This window comes from Struthio camelus, chromosome 14 (genome assembly GCF_040807025.1).
Source record: "Struthio camelus isolate bStrCam1 chromosome 14, bStrCam1.hap1, whole genome shotgun sequence".
In the NCBI taxonomy this organism is placed as follows: domain Eukaryota; kingdom Metazoa; phylum Chordata; class Aves; order Struthioniformes; family Struthionidae; genus Struthio; species Struthio camelus.
The window spans coordinates 2,717,395-2,740,015 of NC_090955.1; the positions used below are offsets into that span (position 1 = coordinate 2,717,395).

Genomic DNA, 22,621 nt, shown 5'->3' on the forward strand with positions numbered 1-22,621 from the left:
GCCAGCACTGCTTTTGAAACAGTCACTTTCAAATGGGGGGAAAAAAACTCCAAAACAAGACTAGCTTACCTTTTGCAGGTGCAAAATAATAAATATTTACAAATAAGTGTTGTTCTTTCTACTTACCAATATCAGGGTACTATGCCTATACACTTCTTTAAAAATCGAAATATTTAAAATACATTTAAAATTACCATAGAGTAAAGCTTCCAATAAAGTATCCACCAATAACAATCAACCTTGGAGGTGGAAAAAAATCTTAAGGCCTCCAACACGAACCACACCGTACCAGAACAGATATTCAAAGCAGCTGAGTCACTGTGGTTTTCTGAAATGAGCCTTTAACTATGACTTCAGGGGAAGAACATTAAGTGACAGGCACTTCAAAACCTCTGAATTTTTTTTTTTTTGTTAAAGTTACTGCATTTTTATGTTGGAGGTTGCAACTCATTTTCCTGCTACTTTTTTCCCCTCCCTTTTTTTTTTTTTTGAGTACTTTGATGTCTAGTTCTCAACACAACGTTTAATTTTAATCCTTTATTAGCCATAATTTAAACCCTGCACGAATATCACATTGCTCTTTAGAGCAGTTAACTGTTTGGTAACTCAGTGTATGGACTCAAAGGTAGTTCTCAGCTAGTTCTAACTCTTGTGCATACGTAGTGAGCATAATCTCTAGCAATGGACTTGTGGGACTGATCAGAGGTTTTAGTAAAACTTACCTTTTTTTTTTTTAAAAAAACTCTACCATTAACACCCTCTCCCGATTACCTCTAGTAGTGGCTTTACAGCTAAGGTAGTAAAACCAGGGCCATCCAACCAATGACCAGCCCCACTATATTAAACAAAACAAAAATCACAAAGCAAGCAAACAAATCACATACAGTTTCTGCACAGAAAGAGTACAATAAAGAACACAGAAAATGTAACCATTGAAAGTATATAAAGGGAAAACAACGTACAAGGTATAATTCTGCATTATAGGCAGTCAGCTCCATTCAATCTCTTCCCAGTTATCAGACAGACATTTTAGGCAGGAACAAACCTTAACAAGGATCACAAAGATCCTCATTACAGCAGAAATGTATGCAAGCTATTGGTCATGAAAGCTTTAGCAGAAAAAGTTTGAAGAAAGCTAAAATCAATTTCTGAAGACAAACTTTTCCCCCCTCAAAAGCCACTTTTAGAACACAAATAGAACCACTTTTTCTGATGATTTCTTCCGTGAACTTTTCCAGGTCTTCGAATCCCTTTTGAGTTTGTATGTTTCTTTTGATTACTTGAATTTCAGAAAATGAAAAACTTCAATATGCTCTTTTTAATAACAGGTTGTTGGAAAAGAATAGAACATTCTCTCCAGTGTTAAAGATTCAGTTATTCTTGCTCATCTAATGAACGAGAATGCCATACACCTCACATCTATTCTCTCCAAAGCCTGCAAAGGGCTTTCCTCTCTCCCTGCTGCTACTCCCTCCCCTCCATCCTTTCTACTTGCCCACACAACTGATGTGGGTTTGGAGCGTACAGGCAGAACTAGGAGCGAATCGTAGCACCTTTCTGGAAAGGCACTGTTATACCTGCAAACACTTATCTCAATTTCCATTTAAAACTACAGCACAACTCTATGCATCCTAAAACACTGCTCCATTTCAGGCACAGCTTCCTCATGGTTCCTGATCAATTGGACTGTGTCACTGCAGGCTTAGGCTTCAGTCACTTCTTAGACCATGTTCACGATGACTGAAATGGAGTTTAGCCTCAGCACAGCTGCAGGGTTTCCCCCTCAACCAAACATTTCATAGAAACAAAACACCAATTACTCACATTTCCTCCTTTTATGGAAGCCCTTAACAGTGTTTCTCCGCTACCCTTATGCCTTCAAGCTCCTCAAAATTACTGTTCAGCACTGAGGATTGTGAAAAGCTATGGTGATGACTGCTGACTTTTCTAGTTAAACACTAAAAACAAATAGATAAAAAAACACCCTCTCACAGATAAACAATAGAAATTATGTCAACCATCATTTTCAGTTTCTTTTAACCTTAAGTGACATACTAGTAGGTATTGATAACACAATCTACTACATTTAAATTAAAAACAAACAACATATAGTACACTTCCTTCTCTTGCAATTCTATACATATAGAAGCCAACTTGTAACTAGATGGGAAGAAGAATAAACTGTTAAATTCCAAAGAGTTCTCTGCAAGCAAATTCTGATCCAAATGCAGAATTATCATCTGTCAGGTTGTTTAACATTTCAGGATTAATACTGTGGTGTACAATTTATGGTATAAATGAGTACAGCATACTGAACCAGGATAAAGTTGTCAGTCTTCCCTATTTGGAGCTGAGTTGTTGTTTTGTACAAATGGGACCCCACCATTGCAGCCACCACAGATTATTTATCCCAAATCCTCACAGAACACAAAAGCTTTATGCATGTGACTAACAGCATATGGAAAACATATATTTAGAATTAAATCCTGTAGATTATATTTGAAGGCTCTTTCCCTCATTGTCATTCTTCATGACCAAGACCATCTGCCTGACAAGGAGTAGGAGGGGATAAATTCTTAAGAGAGCTTATTTTAACACTTGTCAGTGATAACCAAGAATTATCTGTAAAATATATATTGCCTTCAGATTTGGCCCCCCACTCCCTAAGACATTAGCTTGTAGGGTGCTGTGATTGTGCTTTATAGAGTATGTATTTTCCAGCAGGGAGAACTGTTCTCATGTGTATTGCTCAATACTGAGTACACTTGCCACATGTAGTCACCATCCAGTTTCCATAGCCAAAAGCTCCTACAGCAACCAGTGAAGATGGATCATGCTTTTCTTGGGGGGGGGGACTGATTTATTCCTGTAGTTGGGTACCTCAAGTTCTTATCAGCTTTCTAGTGCCACTTCACTGTGATCATATGAGTGTGGGATAAATTATTTGTGTATCAATCAATACTGAACTGCACTTTTGAAAGACAGAACTAAAGCCAAAGACTTAAACTACTGCATTCCTGAGCAGAGCACTCAGTGGACTTAACAGGAACAATCAGATTTAATTTTTCTTTTTTAAAATGATGCAACCTTCTGAAAAACTGTATGTACACGTGTTCCAAAAAGCCTCTGTGCTTAACATTAAAGTTAAGACATGAACAATAAATCAAAGATAGCTGTATGCTTTTGACAGGAACATCTACTTAAGTTAAAGAAAAGAAAAACGCTGTAGTTAAAGTCTTCTGCATCTGTGCTCAGGATATTCTTGATCCAGTGACACTGCAAATCCGCTACAAGGTTCCTGAACCTTTCTCTGAAGCCTTCGGTTTTTGATTAATCCAAACTTTTACACTGGACTGATTAAGCATTCCTCAGACCAGTATGGCAATTTCTACTTTTTGAAGGTGTTTTGAAAAACACTTGAACTAAGAATCCAGCTCAGGCTCCCTCCGAGTATCCCAGTACTCCCGAACATTCAGACTCCAACAATTCACTGCAGAGGTTTGCGGGGGGCGGGGGGGGGGGGGAACGTTTCCACGTTTCCTCTTTCCACATACATACTGGTTACATTCTAATAATACTAAGATTTATTCTTGTTTCTTCAAAAATAAAACCCAGCTTTAACACATAACAAGCAGTCATGGACTGGAATCCCTAACAGAAACAAATCCTTTTGTTCTGAACCCCCACCCTGTCCCTAAAGACCAGCAGGCCAACATCAATCTGAAAGTCTGCCTCTTTGGGTTGTTTAAAGTTAACTGGTGAGATCATGTGCTGCTCTGAAGGGAGTTGGGGGGGGGGGGGGGGAGAAAAGAAAGATTTTTGTAGATACGGCTAGGATTTTTTCCTTTTCAGGATGGCTGCTCCCTTATCCCGTTCTCTCACTTCCTCATGCCTACATGTTTGGGTTTTTTTTTTTCCTCGTATAATTTTTAACCCCAACAAATAAAAGGGCTGACATTCACTAAATAAAAGGTCTAAGTGCTACCAGATTGCTTTTGTATAGCAAAGCTTTTTATATCTTTAATGTAATCTGAATCAGAGATAATTTGTTCTAAACTAGGAGAGAATCCTAGGAAAAAATAGGAGTGTTTTCCAGAAATGCCACTGTGCTGCTCTGTTGTCAGCTGAGTTTGGAGAAGGTGATTTTTTATTCTAAAAATCTGACTGAAAGTTATAGAAAGACTAACGAAAATATAAGGAGTTATGTTTTCACTGAACTTCTGTATATTATCTAGTCAAAACAGATGATAAATGCCAACACTGAGAACTCAGTGCTGATTATTTTCACAAATGAGGTACAAAGGAAGTGCTAATCCTAACACACAAGAATCTTTTCCTTGCCTGAATAATAAGCTGTTCATTAGAACAAAATTTTGTAGGAACACTGCATTTGCTATCACTCATCTGTAATGGCTATTCTAGCATTTAAAGCATTCACATGAGACATGCCAACCTTTGTGCTTTGACTTTCACACCAAGGTAAGAGTATTTAATAAGAGCTACCTAGCTCCAGTTTCTTAACATCTCTCTATTAGGCTGCATCTAGATCAGCTGCAGGCACATAGGAACAAATGGCTCCATTATCACTTAACAGCTTGGAGAAAGCCTCCACCTGAGCTGCAAATTATGCCCAACACTGCTTGTGCTGACCACAAAGTCAGAAGTTTAAAAGGCAAGTGTAGTGCTCAAGAAACAACTTCCACACATGCCTTTTTTTTTTTTAAGCAAATGAGAAAAGTTAGCATAGATGTTATGCTTACAAATAGTAACTCTGAGGAGAAATACAAGGCTACTTTATTTGGGTGCATGTGTTAGAGGCCACTCAATGTTAATCCAAAATAACTACCTACTACAACTATCTAGTTATAACTACCTACTCCAGCAAGTCAGTTCTGAAGAATAGGAAACAAGCTGATTTTTCCTGTTTATGCCTAAAGAACTAGCAAGTATTTTAAAAAGAGACCTTTTCTAACAACTGAGCAAGTGGAGAAACAAATTCCTCTCTGGATTACAAAAAAAAAAGGAATGTAATCTTCAGAACCAAGAATCTTCATCAATAATTCACTTCCTGTTTCCTAGCACTTGGATCAAAAACACTTTAAAATTATACAGGAATGACTGGGAGACGTTTTTCTGCCCCTCAACCACGTCCCAAATCACAAGAAACCTAACAGACTAGCACTGGCATCTTGATCTCCACTCAGCCAGCAATGCAAAGAGCTCAGTCGGAGGTGCTAGTGACACACCAACAACTGAGGAGGAGAAATCATAACCCTGTACTTAGCTGTTGGCACATTAAATACTTTTTAGATCACCCTGAAAGATTAATCTGAAATGAAAAGTGAATCTGAAATTCTGAAACGAAGAGGATAGGTTTCAATCTCCAGTAGCAATGAGGCAGTGGAGGAATATGAAGCATCATAGATGGCTCACTGAAGACAACTGGTAAGGACTGTTTTTCATAGCACTGCATTTTTATGGCTGGCTGTGCTGGCAGCCTCACCATTTTCCTTCTGACTTTTCTCAAACAAACCAAAGTACTTACAGGATTACTTCCCTGAACTTACAGCTGAGGAGATACCAGAGCTTTGTCAAGACTCTTGGTCAGTAAAGAGCAGACTATCTAGACAACGAGAAGTGAAATTATTTGTCTTCTCAGTTGAGGCTGGGTTCCTCTTTCACGAATAGCTTCCCTGTGGCACTTGGACACGGTACCTGTAAGACATTCTTGTTATGGAGTTCTTGGCATAAAGGATGAAAAAGGCATATTTATCTCATGTCTACCTAAGCAAGCAACCTAATCTGAAAGTGTTTTTGACCTGTAGGTCCTTGCAAAATTTAAAGCCTTACTTTTTAGGTAAAGTAAAACAATCAAGCCTTAGTATATCTTCTAATGCTACTATAAGCAGTACAAAAATGTAACTCTATCCTAAAAGCAACACAGAACTAAGCTCCGACAGAAGAGACCTTCTGAAGAGTTAGACACAGTTGAGATCCTCGTGGGTGTCACCCTTAAACACCATTTTTCTGAGGGAGAAGAAAAATGCGAAGTGCCTGACAATCGCATCTCAAGTCAAGGTGTAAGGGGAAATCAAGTTCAGGCACATTAAAAACGTAAAGGTGAAAAAACTTGAGAATATTGTCCTTGCCTTCTACTAAAATAAAGCTGTTATGAATTCCTGAAGTTTACTGGGGAAGACAGCTGGACTTACAAGGCAGATGGAAAAACCCTGGAGTATACACATGCTAAACCAAATCTTTATCAGACCTGAGTATATGCATCACACTTTTCAGTGACTGCGTGCCATTTCAGGAATGGTAGGCTACAAGTCACAAAACTAAGAGCCAAGAGGAACCATTTGGCAGCTCAGCTATGCAAGGGTCACATCATTCAAGATGAAGAACGCTTTTCAGAAGGAAACTAGTGCTTTTGTCACTGAAGCGCACAGACCGCACGTTTGTGCTTCTACACATCCACAACAGTACCAAAGTTAAGTCTCAGGGAATTTCCTAAACAAATTACAGTCACTTTTGACTAAATACAGGCACTTTAAACCTTTTAAAACAGTCCACAAGAATGATTAACTTCGCTTCAACTGCAGAGCACTGTCTGAAGAGGTGAGGTTTCAGAAGTAGCTCACTCGGGCTAACACAGAAATAACAAACTACCACCAAATTGACAAGCATCATTTAAAGTAACCTCCTTATCTACATTTTTCCCCTGTGTATTCAGCATCCCTCGAGCACCAAACAGTAGGAGCATGCTGTTTATCCCTGTGCAATACAGACAACAGTCAGGATGGAAAGCTGGATAACATAGGCTCTACTCTCAGCACTGCCAACAAGACATTAGCAAAGTTGTGTTTCACTATCACGAGCCTGGCTGTACACGATGTTTGCAGAGAAGGCAGTCCAGCTTCCTTAACGACATGCTACTGTTCTCTCAAGGCCTACACAGAGAAGAATTCAGCATATTGAGGACTCAAGAAAGCTAAGCGGGCAACGCAGTTTAACCAGGCTTCAAGAAAAACTGCATATTACTTTTCCATATATTTATACCCAAATAACAAACTTATATACAGAAGAAATGCTAACAGTTCATCACAGTTCTCACAGTGCCGAGAAACAACCTTTACTCTAGGCTAAAACTCTTTTATAAAAATCCCACCCACGACTTGGCCAGTTAGGCAAAGAATATGTACCTGGGACACAAATGCACTCTCAAATAAGGTGTTACAAACTGATGGCAATATTCTACATGTAAGACATCACTGAACCTCTCCTTTAAGTTTCTCAACACTTCAGACAATAGGCAAAAAGCTGGCTGAAGATGGATACAGTCTCATACCTGGGAGATTGCTTCCCTTCCAACATAGACTCCGAGTTTTTTTTCTCCACAAACTTGATACTGATGACTTCATTCATCTGCTTCAGTATTTGTGTCCTTATGTACAAATAAGACTCATTTCTCTGTAAAGCGCTCGGATTGTACTAAAGAAAAGCGCTACACTAGCTAGGTAATTTATTTTCGGGTCTTCTGGAAACAATATATGAATTCTTAATATGGAGGAGAGTTACCAGCATCTCAATTTTCCCAGTTTACTGGAACAGACTCTGAAAGCTTTCAGAAGGAACAGAGTAAAGTACACGGAGCGCATGGGACAACGTAACAGCTGAGCTACCCTAAATATTAAGCAAGCCACAAATTTAATAACTTTGCTATATTAAAAGATACACACCAAAGTCACCCCACCCCCACAATTCATCAAGGCATTTCATTCCCTTGGGCTCTTGTGACTAAGTATAATATTTCATTAAATATCCTGTTCATACTGGCTTATGTACTAGGGAACACACTAATTTTAGAAAACTGATTAGCTAGTTCTTTCTAACTGAATGTTATTGTAGCTAAGGTCAGATTTTGCACCGAAACTATGGCAACAAAGCCACAGTATTCTTTTGTCTACGAGGTTGGGGCTAGGTTTATTAACAGTACCGTTCTACTTAACGGCTAAGCACTGCTTTTCGGCAATCCCTCCCTCAGTCCTACCTGAAATACCCTGAACCTTCCACCGGGGAAAAAAAGTTCAGACCTGTGAGAGCGGATGATAAAGAATGAACGTTTAAATCAGCACTTATTTCTTCATTTTTAGTACACAGTCACTAACTATATCAGCACATATCCCATGTCTTCTTGCATAGCATACCTGGTAAGTAGAGAATTACAACCTACATTTTTACACATGCAAACGAAGCGCACAAACCATAAAAGCTTACACTAGTTCAGTAAAGTCTCCCTTTGTTCTTCCTCAGGAGACTGATTTTTTCCCCATACAGTGCTCCAGTTATGCATATTAATGGCCACCTGATATTTCAAAGGGGCTTTGCTCTACCTTCATCCAGATGCAAAACATCTAAGGTGAAAGCACTTCAAAACCAGGGGCTGGCAGACTGTGGTTTGACCACAGCACTCTAAGCATGGACCGGCATGCAAAGTCAGCCTGGCCAGTCTTCACAGTCTGTGACTCGTATCCCAGACGGACCCGTTTCCTCTCCTTGTTCAGTATTTACAACTTCTTAGGCTACATTAAACAGACTCTCCTGTAAGAAACGTGCGCCATAAAGACCTTTCTCGCTTTGGTCTTGGTATCCCATCTCTAGGATGCAGCAAAACCATGCGAAAACATCACTTTTAAATCAATCACTATTTAGCCTATCATTTATTATCTATTTCAGCAAAGCATATAAGCATAATTGAGATGGAACATGTTTAGGATGTCTTGGTGTTTAGGACACATAGCCACCAAATGGACTGCAAACTTGTCTTGCTAAATAGGCCAATAAGGAACAATATTGCAGTAGACATGGCAAATTAAATAAAAACAGCCCATGGACCCGCTCTGCCATGACAATACTTATCTTCCTGTGTAAAAAAACAAACACACAAAACCCCTTTCCCTTTGCCATATCCAATCACCACTGTTACAGCAAAGCAAGCTACTCTTGCACATTGAAACTGAAAACAGGACACACCATCTTCACAAGTGAGCGTTCAACTACTATTTTCTAGCTATGCATATTAGCAAGCCATATAAAGTAATTATCAGTCACGAGGCTGGCACTACGACAAAAGTTAGGGTTAAAAAAACGTTCGGAAATGTGGTATTCACGATACCACTATGAAGTCACCATGGGCAAGCATGGAGAGCAGTGTGCATTACCAACCACCTTGCTTGGTAAGAAGGAAGGAAGCTTGGGTGTGTTCGTCTAAGTGGAGCACCAACACTTGATCAGGATTCCTTTCCCTCACAGAAATTTCCAAGCTCAGGCAGACATAAAATATATATTCCTGTAGCCTGAAAATGCAACGCTTCTGACTTCAGTTTTGTCAAGGATCTAAATACCACCATGACAGTTGCCTATAACATCTGCTTGTATGTAGGATGCACTGGGCTAAGGATTCACATTTTAGAGATAGAGCGCACAGGAATTCTTGATCACATAAAGGGCACCAAATTCAAATGCATACTAGCAGTTGGCAGATTTCTAGTATAGTTCTATAAATATTTGGAATCATGCTAAAAGGATTCCTAACCAAGGCAGAGAACACGTACTTAAGATGTTTTAACTATATCCTTCTGCAGGATCTAACGATTTTTTGCCCTGTGGAAAGTGACCAATGATTCAAGTTTAAATAAAGAAATTATAGACACAACATTAGACTGCATTTGTATTGCTTTCCTCCTCCGTAACTCTATCGCTTCTTTTGATTTTTACAGTAAATCGTGACAGTAGTACCCTGTTTGAAAAGAGGCTAAGCAGCATATCTTTTTCTATTTATGCCATTTAGCTCTTAGGAAAAAAAAAAAAACACACGCACAAAAGATTTAAGCAGATGTTTACTGCTGTTACCTCACTTCAAACTTTGGATACTCAGTGAGTTCATTTTAGTCCTATTTGGACATTTCAAAACTGAAAAGGAATCATATTTCTAGTGCAACCTATTTACTACTCTTCAAGACCACCATGCTAAGCCTTGAACTAAGCACCCAAAAGTGCTGCCTTAAGAAAGAATCCTGCTATTTTGCCTGTTAATACACGGTTATCAGAATAAACATTCAGACTGAAGTTTGAATATTCCTAGGCAGCTTAACAATTAATATACCCACACATTTCACCAGCATCAGTAGTCCCACGTTCAAAGAGAAAGCCGCCTACACTTGGCCGCGCATCCCAGGCCTAACACCCCTCCTGTGCACACCACCATCCCAGGAACATGCCCTCAACCCTCTGCAAAACACCAACTCTGACTTGGGTAATACATGCAGAAAGTCTTTCAGGTCCAGCTATTCCACAAAGTTTAAAAAGCAATCCGAACTGATGTCATTGCTTCCAGCAGAGTGGATTTGGAAAAGTATTCCTAGGTATATGGAAAGCAATATGATTTTAGGCTACACACTTAGATGAAGCTGAACAGATTATATGTAAAGGCTCATACTGCTAAAAATTCTTCTGGACAAGTACAAGGGGATGTTACCTTACTACCCATAAGGTGCACTTTCATATTCAGCTAATATTTTTCCAAAACTAACAGGCAGAGGAATCTGGATATTTATTTTACTTTTATACTATTCAGAACCGTTTGGGAAACAACTACAGACTATGTATATGACCCTTTAACTGAAAATTCCTTTAATTTCAGTTCTAATGCTGAGCTATAAGCAAGGTTGTATTTTACTCAGCCTAAAAAGCTAAATAATCCAATATGCAAGCAATATATCATCTAACTCCACAGCCTGTATCAGTACAGCATACATTATATGGTTTCCTTCACATTAACCAAGCAGTAGGGTGTCAGCTTCAGAGTATTGATGGCAAAGCTATAAAGAACACCACATGCCTCAAAACTGTTCCGTTAAGGAGAAAGCATACTAACTTTCATCTGTGTTGAGCACAGCGTGAATTTCAAAGAAACCCATCAAAAGAATCGGTATTTATCTATATATTAAAGCTTTTCTGTCCAGATTCAGGTCATTACTTCCATTAAACATGAACTTCTAGTTCAAAGACTCAGATCCTCAGCAGTAGCCTCAGCAATGCTAGATAAGCGTGCTAGAATGCTTCATGACAGCAATACTCAGAAACAGCGTACAGTATGGATTAGGATCAAAAGAACAAACAGAATTTGAACTACTCATCTTCAGCTTCACCATGAGGGTATTTTAAGTCTAAGAGATATGGGTTCGTTTCTTGAACGCCTTGCCAAAAAAAGAGTGTTGCCCAGCAACTACTAAAACAATGTTCTGGGAAGGAGGTGGCTGCCGGACAAGTTAACCCAGTAAATGCCCTTTTCCCCCTATGTTTCATGGAGCTACTGCAAAGCTTTTGGATCACTCGCAGGCAAACCTGCATCCCAAAGAAAGAAACGTTAGGAATTTCCCAAGAAGGCTGTCAGACAGACTGTTTGGTGTAGTACTAGTTTCTTGCATTAAGCAAACACGTTTGGCTTAACGCAGTGCTACGTTCCAAAACGAAACGAACACAAAAAAAAAATCTCTGCAAAAGCATATACAAACTAATAGAGCATGGATCCAACAGCATAAGCACAAAATTTGCAGCCCTCGGTTCTACTTCAACTTCGCCACTATTGCTAAATCTTTTCTTCTCTTTTTTTTTTTTAATTTGCAAAAGAGCTATCCATCTCTGTGCATTTAAGTACAAATTATTTCTAATGAAACACTGGTGCTTTTAGCCTAGCTAGGTCAGTTACAGCTCATACTTTCCACATAAATGCATGCATATTAAAAGGATGTTCATTTTAGTCACTATTCAGATGCATATCCATACTCAAAGGCAGCAATTATAGCAGCAAATCCAGCTTTATTAAAAAAAGGTAAAATTTCTTTTTCTTATTTAAAACGGTGCAGATAGAAAACCAAGGAATTGTCTCAGTCTTCCCTTTTTTGGAGACCTGTACAACTAGGATTTTTTTTTCCAGGAATCTGATCTGTACATAGAATATTGAGACAAGATAAGTAAAATACTGTTTGACAGGAATTTTCATATTAACATTTCTAAAAAGAAACACCTTAATGGATCTACTTTTAACTCTTAAAATGTTTTTCCAGACAATTTTAGAGGGCTTTTGACCTAACTGAAGCTGAAAATATGAAGTGGCAGAACAACTTACTCTAAATTAAAACATAAAAATAGTCATATTTAAAGTGAATCCAGAAAGCCAGAGGAAAAGTACACTCAAATCACACAGCCTATAATCACCATCCATGCTCAAATGGACGTCAAGTGCTATCTACTTCTGATGGGGAAAGGAAAAAGGAAGAAAAGTCGAAAAATCAGCCTTCACGCCTGCAAGTGATTGTACTAAAATTGTAAGGAAATAAAGCTACAACAGCATATAATATGTGAAATAACTACTGGTAAATACGCAAAGTAACTTGGAGCCAAAGAGTCAACTAATAACTTTCTAAAGAGAGCAGTAATACTCCTCTGAACCTCTAACTCAGGCACTTCACTTTTTTCCATCTAACATATCCCTTCCTCCCCCCCTTTTTTGTTTTTCATTCGTCTCATTTATATTTTTACCCACCGCTCCAAACCTTACCTGAACTCTATCCCATCTTACTCCTGTTGCACTTCCTCCCTTTCAGCGCTCCACTACCACCAGATTAATCCATCAGTGTACTTTTTCCACAACTTTGTCAACAAAACAAGCCCTCGTGTCCTCAAGATACCTTTTTACGTTTTCCTCCAAGCAAACTAAAAAGCGCTGCCGTTCCCATCTCCAACTCTAGTCATGCCTCTGCAAATCATTCCGTCCAACTCAGTTCATCCAGACATGCATCAAGCTTCCCTCACTGAATTTTCCTTCAGACAACTTCTAAAAATTTTGGCTTCAAGGAGCAACTTACTAGCGTACAAGGCCAGACCTCCATTTACGCTGTAGAGTGCTTGCTTTTTGAAACGCACTCCTCACGCTACAAGCGGATTATCAGAATTTAGCCATGGTATGTACTCATTGATAAGGTATCACTATCAACAGTCTTTCATACAAGAGAGACTTTCTCCAGGCGGAAGGACGGTGCACATACACCAGCACTCTGTTCGGTGTGTTTCAAGGGCCTAAAGTAGAAAGGAAAGAACAAAAAAAACCCATCACCCCATAGACCAGGGCCTTGCAGCACCACTAGACGCAACTGATTAAGTATAGCCTAGGCAACAAGACTTTTTAAAAGCTGAAACACCCATGGCTAAGAAAAAGCAGGATGGATTGATTTTGCCGCTGGAAATACATGCTTTAGCTTCTCCCTCAATTTTCCCAGTCATTTATGCATATCTAAGCAGTGAATCTGGCTTTTAGACATCTCCTCACCACTTTGATTAAGCAGAAAATTATATTTACAGCTATTTTACATCTGCCCACAGAAGCAGAAAATTATATTTCTTAAAAATATTATCCAAAGTGAGTTCCTTTTAGATTGGCCACGAAATGCACATTCAGTACTTCTTTCACAGAAAGTGACTCAAGTTTAACTGACCTGTATCTGGAAAGCTTAAAGCACGCTTCATTTGAAAGAAGAGTCTCAAAGATATATAAAACAGGTTACAACATTAAGGCATTCTTCCAGTACTGTGCAAAGCTATCATATAAGTCACTGACATCCGATTAATTTTGGTCCATGATTAATTTTGGTCCTGCTCAAGTGAGATCTCTGCAAGATCTTTACTTCTCAAGTTATCAATGCTAGTGTTTTGCACCTCTTCTAAAAATCGAACCAAGATCACACTTCTTCTGAGGCCTTTTTCAGGCCTCAACCTGCGGTGAGAACAGCTCCACGCATCAAATCCTATCAACAGTGGGCACTATATGAAATCATTGAACAACCTTAGCCACAACTTACAGACTTCATGAGATGCTAGAACATGTCAATTCCTCCCCCGCTCTGCTAATGCACGACAGGTATCTCGTGTGACTGATCTACTGTACCTGCAACACTGCTCAAAGCAATGAAGACTAAATCTCAAGTACGATAAAACTAAATATTGGGACTCCTGAATTACATTCACTAGATGCCTATGGTTGCCTTAGATCCCAGAATTAAGTAGCACTGTCTGGTTAAACGCACTTTAAAAAGACTTGGTGTTCCATTTGCAAGGAAGGCATTTTTGCAATGCATCATTAAAACACCAATTAAGATTGAAGAGACTCGGACATAGTTTGTAACTTCGCCACAGACTTCCTTTGTGACACTCGCTCTCTAAGTGCCTTCGGTTCATAATAAAAAGGAGGCATCTTCCATTTGTGTTGGGATTATTACTTCTTCCGAACATATTTACTTCTGAACATATTTATTGTGGAAAACAGTTTTATCTTAGATTATACTTACAATAACATTTGAATAAATAACAAATGCCTGCTAAGATTTTATGAGTCTTGCTGCCATTCACCATTAAACTTTAATGCATAAACTTTAGTGAAGTTACTACAAAGGTTGAAAAGGTTCATACCATTCTTTCTCCACATATAAATTATAAGTAACAGGAGACCTTTTACAACATCTAACCACAATGTTTTATGTCAGCCAAATGTCTCTCCTTATCTGCAGTCCCTAAACCGTGCTAGCAAGACTGCCATTTTCTTCTCTCCCCCTCCGGTTTTATTCCTTCATTTAATTCTACAGTTAAGGCAGTGTTAATACCAGCATTTTTTTCTGGAGAGCTTAACATTGAACACTAAAACTTTCCCCAGCTGCCTCTTCAGTATTTCAATGATGACCTATTTAGTTCTCCAGTAAAAAAGGGAAAAAACCCAGGAACTCACAGATTACAGCAATATTTTAAGCAGGCAGTTTCACGGTGTCAGATACCTCTGGCACAGCTACAAACAAACAAACAAAAAACAAAGTAGCAAAGACCCCCAGCAGTACAGAAGGCATACAATTTCAAGGGGCAATCACCTGCAAGTCTGATCAAATCTGAATAGAATTATGGTAACTGAGCTTCCAGGAAAGCCAATGCATAAGTAAAGAAACAGGTTTTCTCCAGCAAACACAGAGGAGACAAACAGATGCTGCCACACTGATGAGAAGAGCAATAAAAGGTAGATCAACTTTTAAGAACACTTGGTTGAGCTACCTTTTGGGTAGAAGAGGCAATCAAGGGGTGAACCTTACAGGGACATTGTGTTAGCACAGAGCTGAAAGCCAGCCTCAGTTAGCAACCCCACCTCCATCCTCCTTGCAAAGCATACTTAAGTCCCACAACTCAGTTCACACAGACGTACGTACATATACTATTTTCCTCACCTACAGACAGCAGTTAAGTTTAAATGTTGCCCTTGGTGGAAGAAGATGACGCTAAGATATTCTATAGAAAGCACTGAAGGCAAAACTACTTGCATGTGACTACACAAGATGAAGCGCTTCTTCCAATCAGAAAGGTGATAAGCTGCCTAATAAACTTACCTCTGAACTTTTTGGGTGGGTTGTTAAGATCACCTGCTTCTGGCTGTACAACACATCGATCATCCACAAGGCTGCAAAGAAACGAGCAATTGAAGTGAGGTTCTTTTCCTTCGCAATTGCTTACACCCTTGTTAGCAAAAAATTAAGTGGTTTATTTGCAATGTTTTATCTGATTGGCCACTTCAGCAGAAGACATTCCCCAGATGCCAACTTATGCCAAACCTTTCTAAGAAGCATGCAGCTAATTTTTACTGTTGCCCAGAGCTATGCTCCTGGATAGGTGGGACAATAAATAAGTCATTGCTCCCGTTTACTGCATCATCTTTATGTCCCCTCCTTGAGGTGCAGACAGAACAGCCCATATTCTAGTTACAAGAGAGACAGCCTTAGAACAAATATTGCCTCTTGGACAGATTCGAATAATGTTGTAATTGTGTTTATATTAAAGGGTAGAAAACAGGAAAATATGACAACTGTGCAAACCGGACACTATGGCTGTGACCCCTCAAATATCAAAAAAAGGCAGAAACCTCAACTGCCACAATAGAAGTTTACTCCCAAGAAAAAGGCAGGCACAAATACACTCCCTTGCTTACCCATCGTCAACACAAGAGAAGTCAAGAGATCAAGCCAACCTCCTCCAGCTTTACCAGGAAGGAAGTGAAGCTGCATATAGCTGAAGCCAAGATATTTCAATAGGGAATTCCAGGAAAGAGCTTCTCTTGTGACTGCACATGGGCAAAAAAGCCACAGAACAAAGAAAATAGTGAAGATGCACCTGTCACCACTGCTGTGCCCTTAGCACACTTTGATTCAAAGTAGAATTGCACTTTCACCAAACACTCTTCCCAAATCATGAAAGTGCAGCTGTAACCAAGCATTTGGCAGTTCCTCGTTTGATCTTAAACTACTCAACTTGGCACCTTTAAACCAATCTGTCAAAGAGGCCTTCTACCCAGAAGTAGAAAGTAAATCTCCAAGGTTTTAAAGAATTGAGATGTCCATTCTCATGCAGAATCAACTTGAGAAAGAGATTGAGACCTAGAATATGAGAGTTGTTCCTTGCAGAGGCTGGTTACATGCAGGGAGCATCTTGAGACAACAATTATGGAAAATCATGAAGTGCATATAAAAGTTAAGTGATCCAGAGAGATTAAGTGGACTCAACAATTCTATGCTTCTAAAACTTGCATATGCAAACATTCAGAGTAAGTTGTTTTTTCCCCATGGATTTTCCCCCTATTCACTATATATACGTGCTCCAATAAGAATGTTAATATTAAATTTTAAGTTGACTGAAACACCTACTTCCAGTGAACAAAGGGTCAAAAAATATTAAAAGTCAAATGGGTTACTCTGATAATCCCCCAGACAGTTAATCTCAGTGCAAGATATCCCTCTCATCCTGAGATTAAAGTGGAAATAAAGAGGAACTTCCCAAATTACTAAGAAAACAATTTTATGGGGTGCGAAACACAAGAGGATATATTATATACATCAGTAATCATAACGATTACCGAGCACTGAGTTTGGGAAACAGCAAGAGTGAAGTCTCGATTAAGCAAGAGTCACGTCGTAGGAATATTAAACAGGAAGATCCCTCAAAGATAGAGTTACTTGTTTAGAACTACGTTATAACGTATAGCGGTATCTGTTTCTCAACCTTCATTAACCATATGAACAAGCCATTACACGTTGTTACGACATAAGACTGTCAAAACTCCACATGGTATTGGGTACAATTACAGTGAATCTTTCCTTTGCTGTTTTAATTTTCTCCAGGACAAAAACTAAATTAAATATGGGACAAAACTAATTTGATTATGAAGGCTTATTAAGATGATAATGCATTTCATGTTTCACATAGCAATTGGGATTTCTGGCTTAAATTAGGCTGAAAAGATATGCAGCCATTATATAACACAGTTACCTTAAAACAGTACTAACCAAATCAAAGAGAATACTTATAACACTGAGGGATATTTAGACCTGCCATCAGAACATCTGATCAAGTCTAAAAAAAAAAAAAAATGCAAGCTACTTAAGGCCTACAATGTCTAAAAGGACTACCCATGGTGAAAAATATCTGCTTAGCAATGCCATCAAAAGCCACAGCCACTGCATACTGTTCATCATGCACTGTATGGGATAAAACACAACATAACAACTTTCTACTTATTCTGGAATAATTTACTGCCAAACTTGCTTCAATACTAGGAAGGAAAAAAAAAAATAGCCAAATGTATGTTGTTCAATTCGTTTTGCCAGTTTTCAGCAGATAGTATTTGGCCAGTTACACAGCTGATCGAATACTGCAGAGCATACGTGTCATATTTGACGGGTACCTGGGAAATCTGTCAAATACATTCGCCAAATACTATTCAACCAACCCTACTTACTACATCCCTTGCTTTTATCATACCTTCTTTCCCTTCTGGCAGCATCCCATATTTTCTTCTCTTTCCTATAATAGATCATGGTGCATCTTCAGTGTCTGCTTCCTTCTCTGCCCCCTTATTTTCCAGAATCCTAATAGCTAAAGGACTAAACCTACAAGTTAGTTTGGAGTCACTCAGATTAAATTCCAGCCCACTGTTTCCTGCCGAGAGACTTACCAGGATGCTGTCCCGGTACCCTGCTTGGGAGCTCCATTTATCAGATGCATCTTGACAGTAGGCATCAAAAAAATTTGCTGTCACTGTACCCACCCTGAGGCCCTTACGGCTACTGGAAATGAGAAAGAGCATGTTGTGCGTGCCCACTCACAATACCATCAAGCTTCCTGGTTGCTTCTTTACTATTCATTCAGTACTGAAGTACCACAGCAATGTGGCATACTAACTGATTCCCTCCCTCTAATTTCTCATCGCTTTGAAAGGTGGTGGCAGATGTGCTCTTTCAGCCTCTCATCCGGCCTCCCGGTAAGGTCTGCCAAAGCAGTACACAGCTCCACTGCCAGCTTCTGAAGCCTGCAAGATTTCTCCTAAACAGCAGTTGAGCAAAATAAAACACAGTCTGTCACTCATCGAAGCTTCAGTTCTGTGGTATGTCAATGGCACAGCTTTTCTCTGCAAAATCTTCCTTGCCCTACGTAAATGGCTACTTTTATGTTTAACGAAGTGGCATACACTCCCTACTGGTGAAGAGGTACTCTCCAATAGAGTACCTATGGGTTCACAGGAGAAAGTGCAAAGGAGGTCTATGAGGAAGCAGCACAACAGGTGACAGGAACAGGCAAGGCGCGGCTCCCATTGCAGTTCTGGGGGATGCTGGCCATTGGCAAAGCCAAAGACTCAAAACACGTTCTCCTTTGGCTGGAGAAGTACAATTTTGTTTGTATGAGAAACCTCAAATACTATAAGAAAAGACAAAACCAATCACAGTGGTAAGTCAGTGGTGTATAAAGTGACTCAGGGCTTTTTTTATTTACACTCCCCCCACCTTTGTCTTTTTTTTGGTTTTTTTTTGAAAACTACTTACATCACCTATGCTACATTCTTTTTTCCCAATCAACAGATTGCACTGTGCGGCCTATTCATTCCTGACTGGGGAGAGAGGAAAAGGGGACGGGGAGGGACAGGACGGGACACACGGATGGACATGGGACAGACAACATGAAAATCATTTTCTTGTATTCATCCCCTCTACCCACTGCTTAAACTTGGCAAGCTTCTTCCTCCCCACCGAACAAAATAAAACTGTACCATAGCCATTAGTATCCTCTCCAGCCTCCCAACATTTAACTTTCCATCTGCTGTATTAACTTCATGTCATTTTTAAATTTAGGGCCAAATCTGTACAGAAAGCTACCTTGCTTTACCCAGTGTTTCCTGAGAGTCAGGCTCAGGACAGCTAGTTGACCTCTGTCAGTCCTTCATATGGATGTTTTTAGTACAAGAGAACAGCTGTTCTTACCCCAAAGTGCTAATAAATCCATTTGTTGAGCCCTCTGCATAGAGAGAACAAATATCTCCAATATGAAGGAAGCTCGACATCTTGTCGGTCATCTCTGGCTTACTGCCCCTAGAAGAATAAAATGGAACGTTACTATTAGACAGAATTATTTCTTGACATAAGCTGCTTGGAGGTTACAACAACAAAAGGACCCTTCACTTTTCTTTTTTTTACTTTTATTTATTAGAAAATCTGAAGAAGTCCTTGCAGTGGAATTTCAGGTATCAAAGAACACGTAGCATGTCAAAATACTTGCTTAGAAAAATAAACTAGGGAAAAACAACAAGCTGTTGGCATCCCATTCAATGTGGGATTGTTTCAGTGGTAGTCACATTTGTCCCACAGATGCTCGTGGACATTTCCATTCCAGGCATAGTGACCCTGTTCATCCCATGGTGAAAGGGGAAAAAAAAAAAAGAGTGGGCCGTCTTAATTTAAGGCATATTATTTATACCGTCTAAATCACCATGTATTCCTCTGTCTAACTCGTTCTGTCAAAATCAAAGTCTGTAGGTTCGAGCATATTTTAAAGGTCCTCTGGAGTGCTGGTGCATCTCAACACCAAAACGGTGCTCTAGAGAATTCGGATGTAAAGTATTGACACGATTCATAATAGCTTCTGCCAGCTACATCAACATCAGGGGTAGCCACCTTCTTACAACTGCAGCTTTAAAGAAGGCATTACGTGAAAAAACACTGAATACACCTGACAACAGATTTTCCAAGCAGAAAAATGTAAAGATTAAGATTTTTCAAAGTCAAATACTTTAAAGTGTACATCAAGAAGCCAAATCCCTATGAAACTAGGAACATTTCAAACATTTCATCCTGTTTTCAAAAAGAATGCCCAAATGTAACACTGAGGAGACAGCCACTCAGTACTGTCAACTTTCACAGTATTAAGAACTATTATTCTCTTTAAAGCCCCAAATCCTGGACTGAATGATACCAGACTTACCTGTCATTTAAATAAATAGAAACTTGCTTTTTCATATCTGTCACAGCAACAGAGACAAACATAAGCCAACATAAAAAGAGGCCCAACTGAACAGTTTTTTAAAAGACTTCTTTTCAAAGGCCTTTTACCAGCTTCTTGGAGATCCTAAGCCATGTTTTTTGATCACTGGGTTCAAAATGCTAAAATAGCTTTCTATGCACTAGGTTTCAAACAGCAGGCAGTAACACAGCTCTTCCAAGCTGCTCATTCGCATAGCCTGATGATGTAGTCTGAATGCTGCCAAGGAGCAAACCCTCAGATTTAAGGGCATGTAATTGAAAACACTTTCACCCTCCCTGACATCTAGCATGACACACCAAAATCAACTTTAAATGGTCTACCGTGAGGAGAACGAAGCGGCAGGAAATTAGGCTTATTAGAGAGCACAGCCCTGACACTGTACGTGGGATAAATATTCCCTTTCACTGAACGTTATCTTGTTTACCAAAAGTGTAAGGATCAAGTTTATTAAGCAAGGCTGGGGCTCACCAAGGACAGATTCATGGAGATTTAAAAGTTGATGCTGATAACACAGTGCAGATATCAGAGTGCAAGCAAAAGACGGGGCTGCACTTTTCCTCTGAAAAGCCGCAGACAGCTATCTTTCTTCACTTCCTCCCCCCACCACCAATAATAAGTGAAAGCACATTACATACATGATTCTCATGCCTGAAACTCCCTTTGTTATTTGTACAATTAAAATCAAAATCAAGAAAAACAAAAGATAATAGGCCAAGTTCATAGGCAGGGTAAGAAGCCTCTACTTCTCTGAAGTCAAATCTATGTACATACAGAAGCAAAGCATTTGGCTTCAGGTTCCTTATTTAATGCCAAGTCCTTCAGCCGCTGCATATGTCACAGAGTCCGTTCCCATTCTCCCGATAACTGAACAGCGTAGCATCACGACCTATTTTAAACTATATGCCAAAAACATACAAAAATATGCAGAATGACTGAATTAGTATCACTAGAAATACAGCTTTCCTCATTTCCTGACTTGGATTTTAATCATGTACTTCATGCCAAAAGTTTTCAGGCTCTCACAATTAAGATTGGGACCTAAATTCCTATAGCTCAAAGCAAAAGTATCTGAAGTCAAAAGAAACACACACACTTCTGGAAGAAGCTAATCATCTGTCTACATTTAGGTTGATTTTAAATACTTTTGAACTTTTGGCCTGTGGAGTAATGTAATATGATTACACACACACAAAATATTTTTAGCTCTAAACTATTCCTTTTTACAATGGCATATACGGTATCCCCTTTGTTGGGGGTGGGGGGGAGGGGGGGAAGGCAACTTTACTGGACTATCGTTTTACTTTAGAAGAGACAGATGTTCACCACAGCTGTTCCCAAGAGAACGCAAAGGTCAAAATTATTGAATTCCATTAGAGAAGAAAAGAATTTTTTTCTTGGCAAAAAACCTAAAACCCCAGACCATTGACCAAAAGCAGGCCTAAGGATGGACAATCAAATGTCTGCATCATATTAATTATTCTGTGCCAGAACACAGATTTTTTTTTTTTTGGTGTATTTTCTTTACTGAGAAAGTTCCAGATATACAGTGTTTTGTATACCATGATATTCCAACATATAAAATAAACTTATTTGCAATCTATTGACATTTCCATTAATAAAATGTTTAGCAACTTCAACTATAACCATTATTTCTCCTGATATATAATGGAAAAGTATTTTTAATCCTCAAAGTAGTTCAGATACACTATACGATTTGAATTTCATTACCCACCAGTTCGCTAGATTCTTTTTAAATTTTTCCACGCTAGCTAATGAAGCCATCATTACAGAGTCAAATTCTACTTCTGCCTAGCTCAATGGTGCAAACTGCCTGCATCACTGCAGGCAGAATAGGGGAACTGCAGAACTTCTCTGCGGAGGAGGCACCCTGGCCTCTCATTCCCAAACAGAACCACTGTGCTCATCAGGCTTGCTGACCATCAGCTCTGCTGGAGTCGAGACTTACGCAAGGTTGACTTGGCTACAATAACCACGTTTTCTATGGCTTTCCTGAGGCATGTGGTATTAGGTATGCTCGTACTCTTCCCTCTGCTTCCCCGGTATCCTTTTTTGAATACTATTTAAACACTGATTAGCATGATGTTATCCCCAGTGAAGCATGAGATATCCCAATGGACCTTGCCTCCACTGCTCTAATGAAATACAT

General features: G+C 39.2%; 1 protein-coding gene across 13 annotated transcripts in view; it reads right to left on the reverse strand.

Annotated features, from left to right (window-relative positions):
• The window catches only part of ITPR1 (inositol 1,4,5-trisphosphate receptor type 1), a 188,162-nt gene that overhangs the window by 148,443 nt on the left and 17,098 nt on the right, over window positions 1-22,621 (reverse strand). For 12 of the 13 annotated variants that reach the window (XM_068907210.1, XM_068907212.1, XM_068907209.1 and 9 more), the window contains 2 exons: window positions 19,398-19,505; window positions 15,483-15,553 (listed from right to left, as the gene is read on the reverse strand). In XM_068907210.1, the coding sequence (XP_068763311.1) occupies window positions 15,483-15,553; window positions 19,398-19,489 (163 nt within the window). In that variant the 5' untranslated portion in view covers window positions 19,490-19,505. Of the gene's footprint in view, window positions 1-15,482; window positions 15,554-19,397; window positions 19,506-22,621 lie in introns of those variants that run through there. The other variant, XM_068907215.1, reaches the window with a different exon arrangement.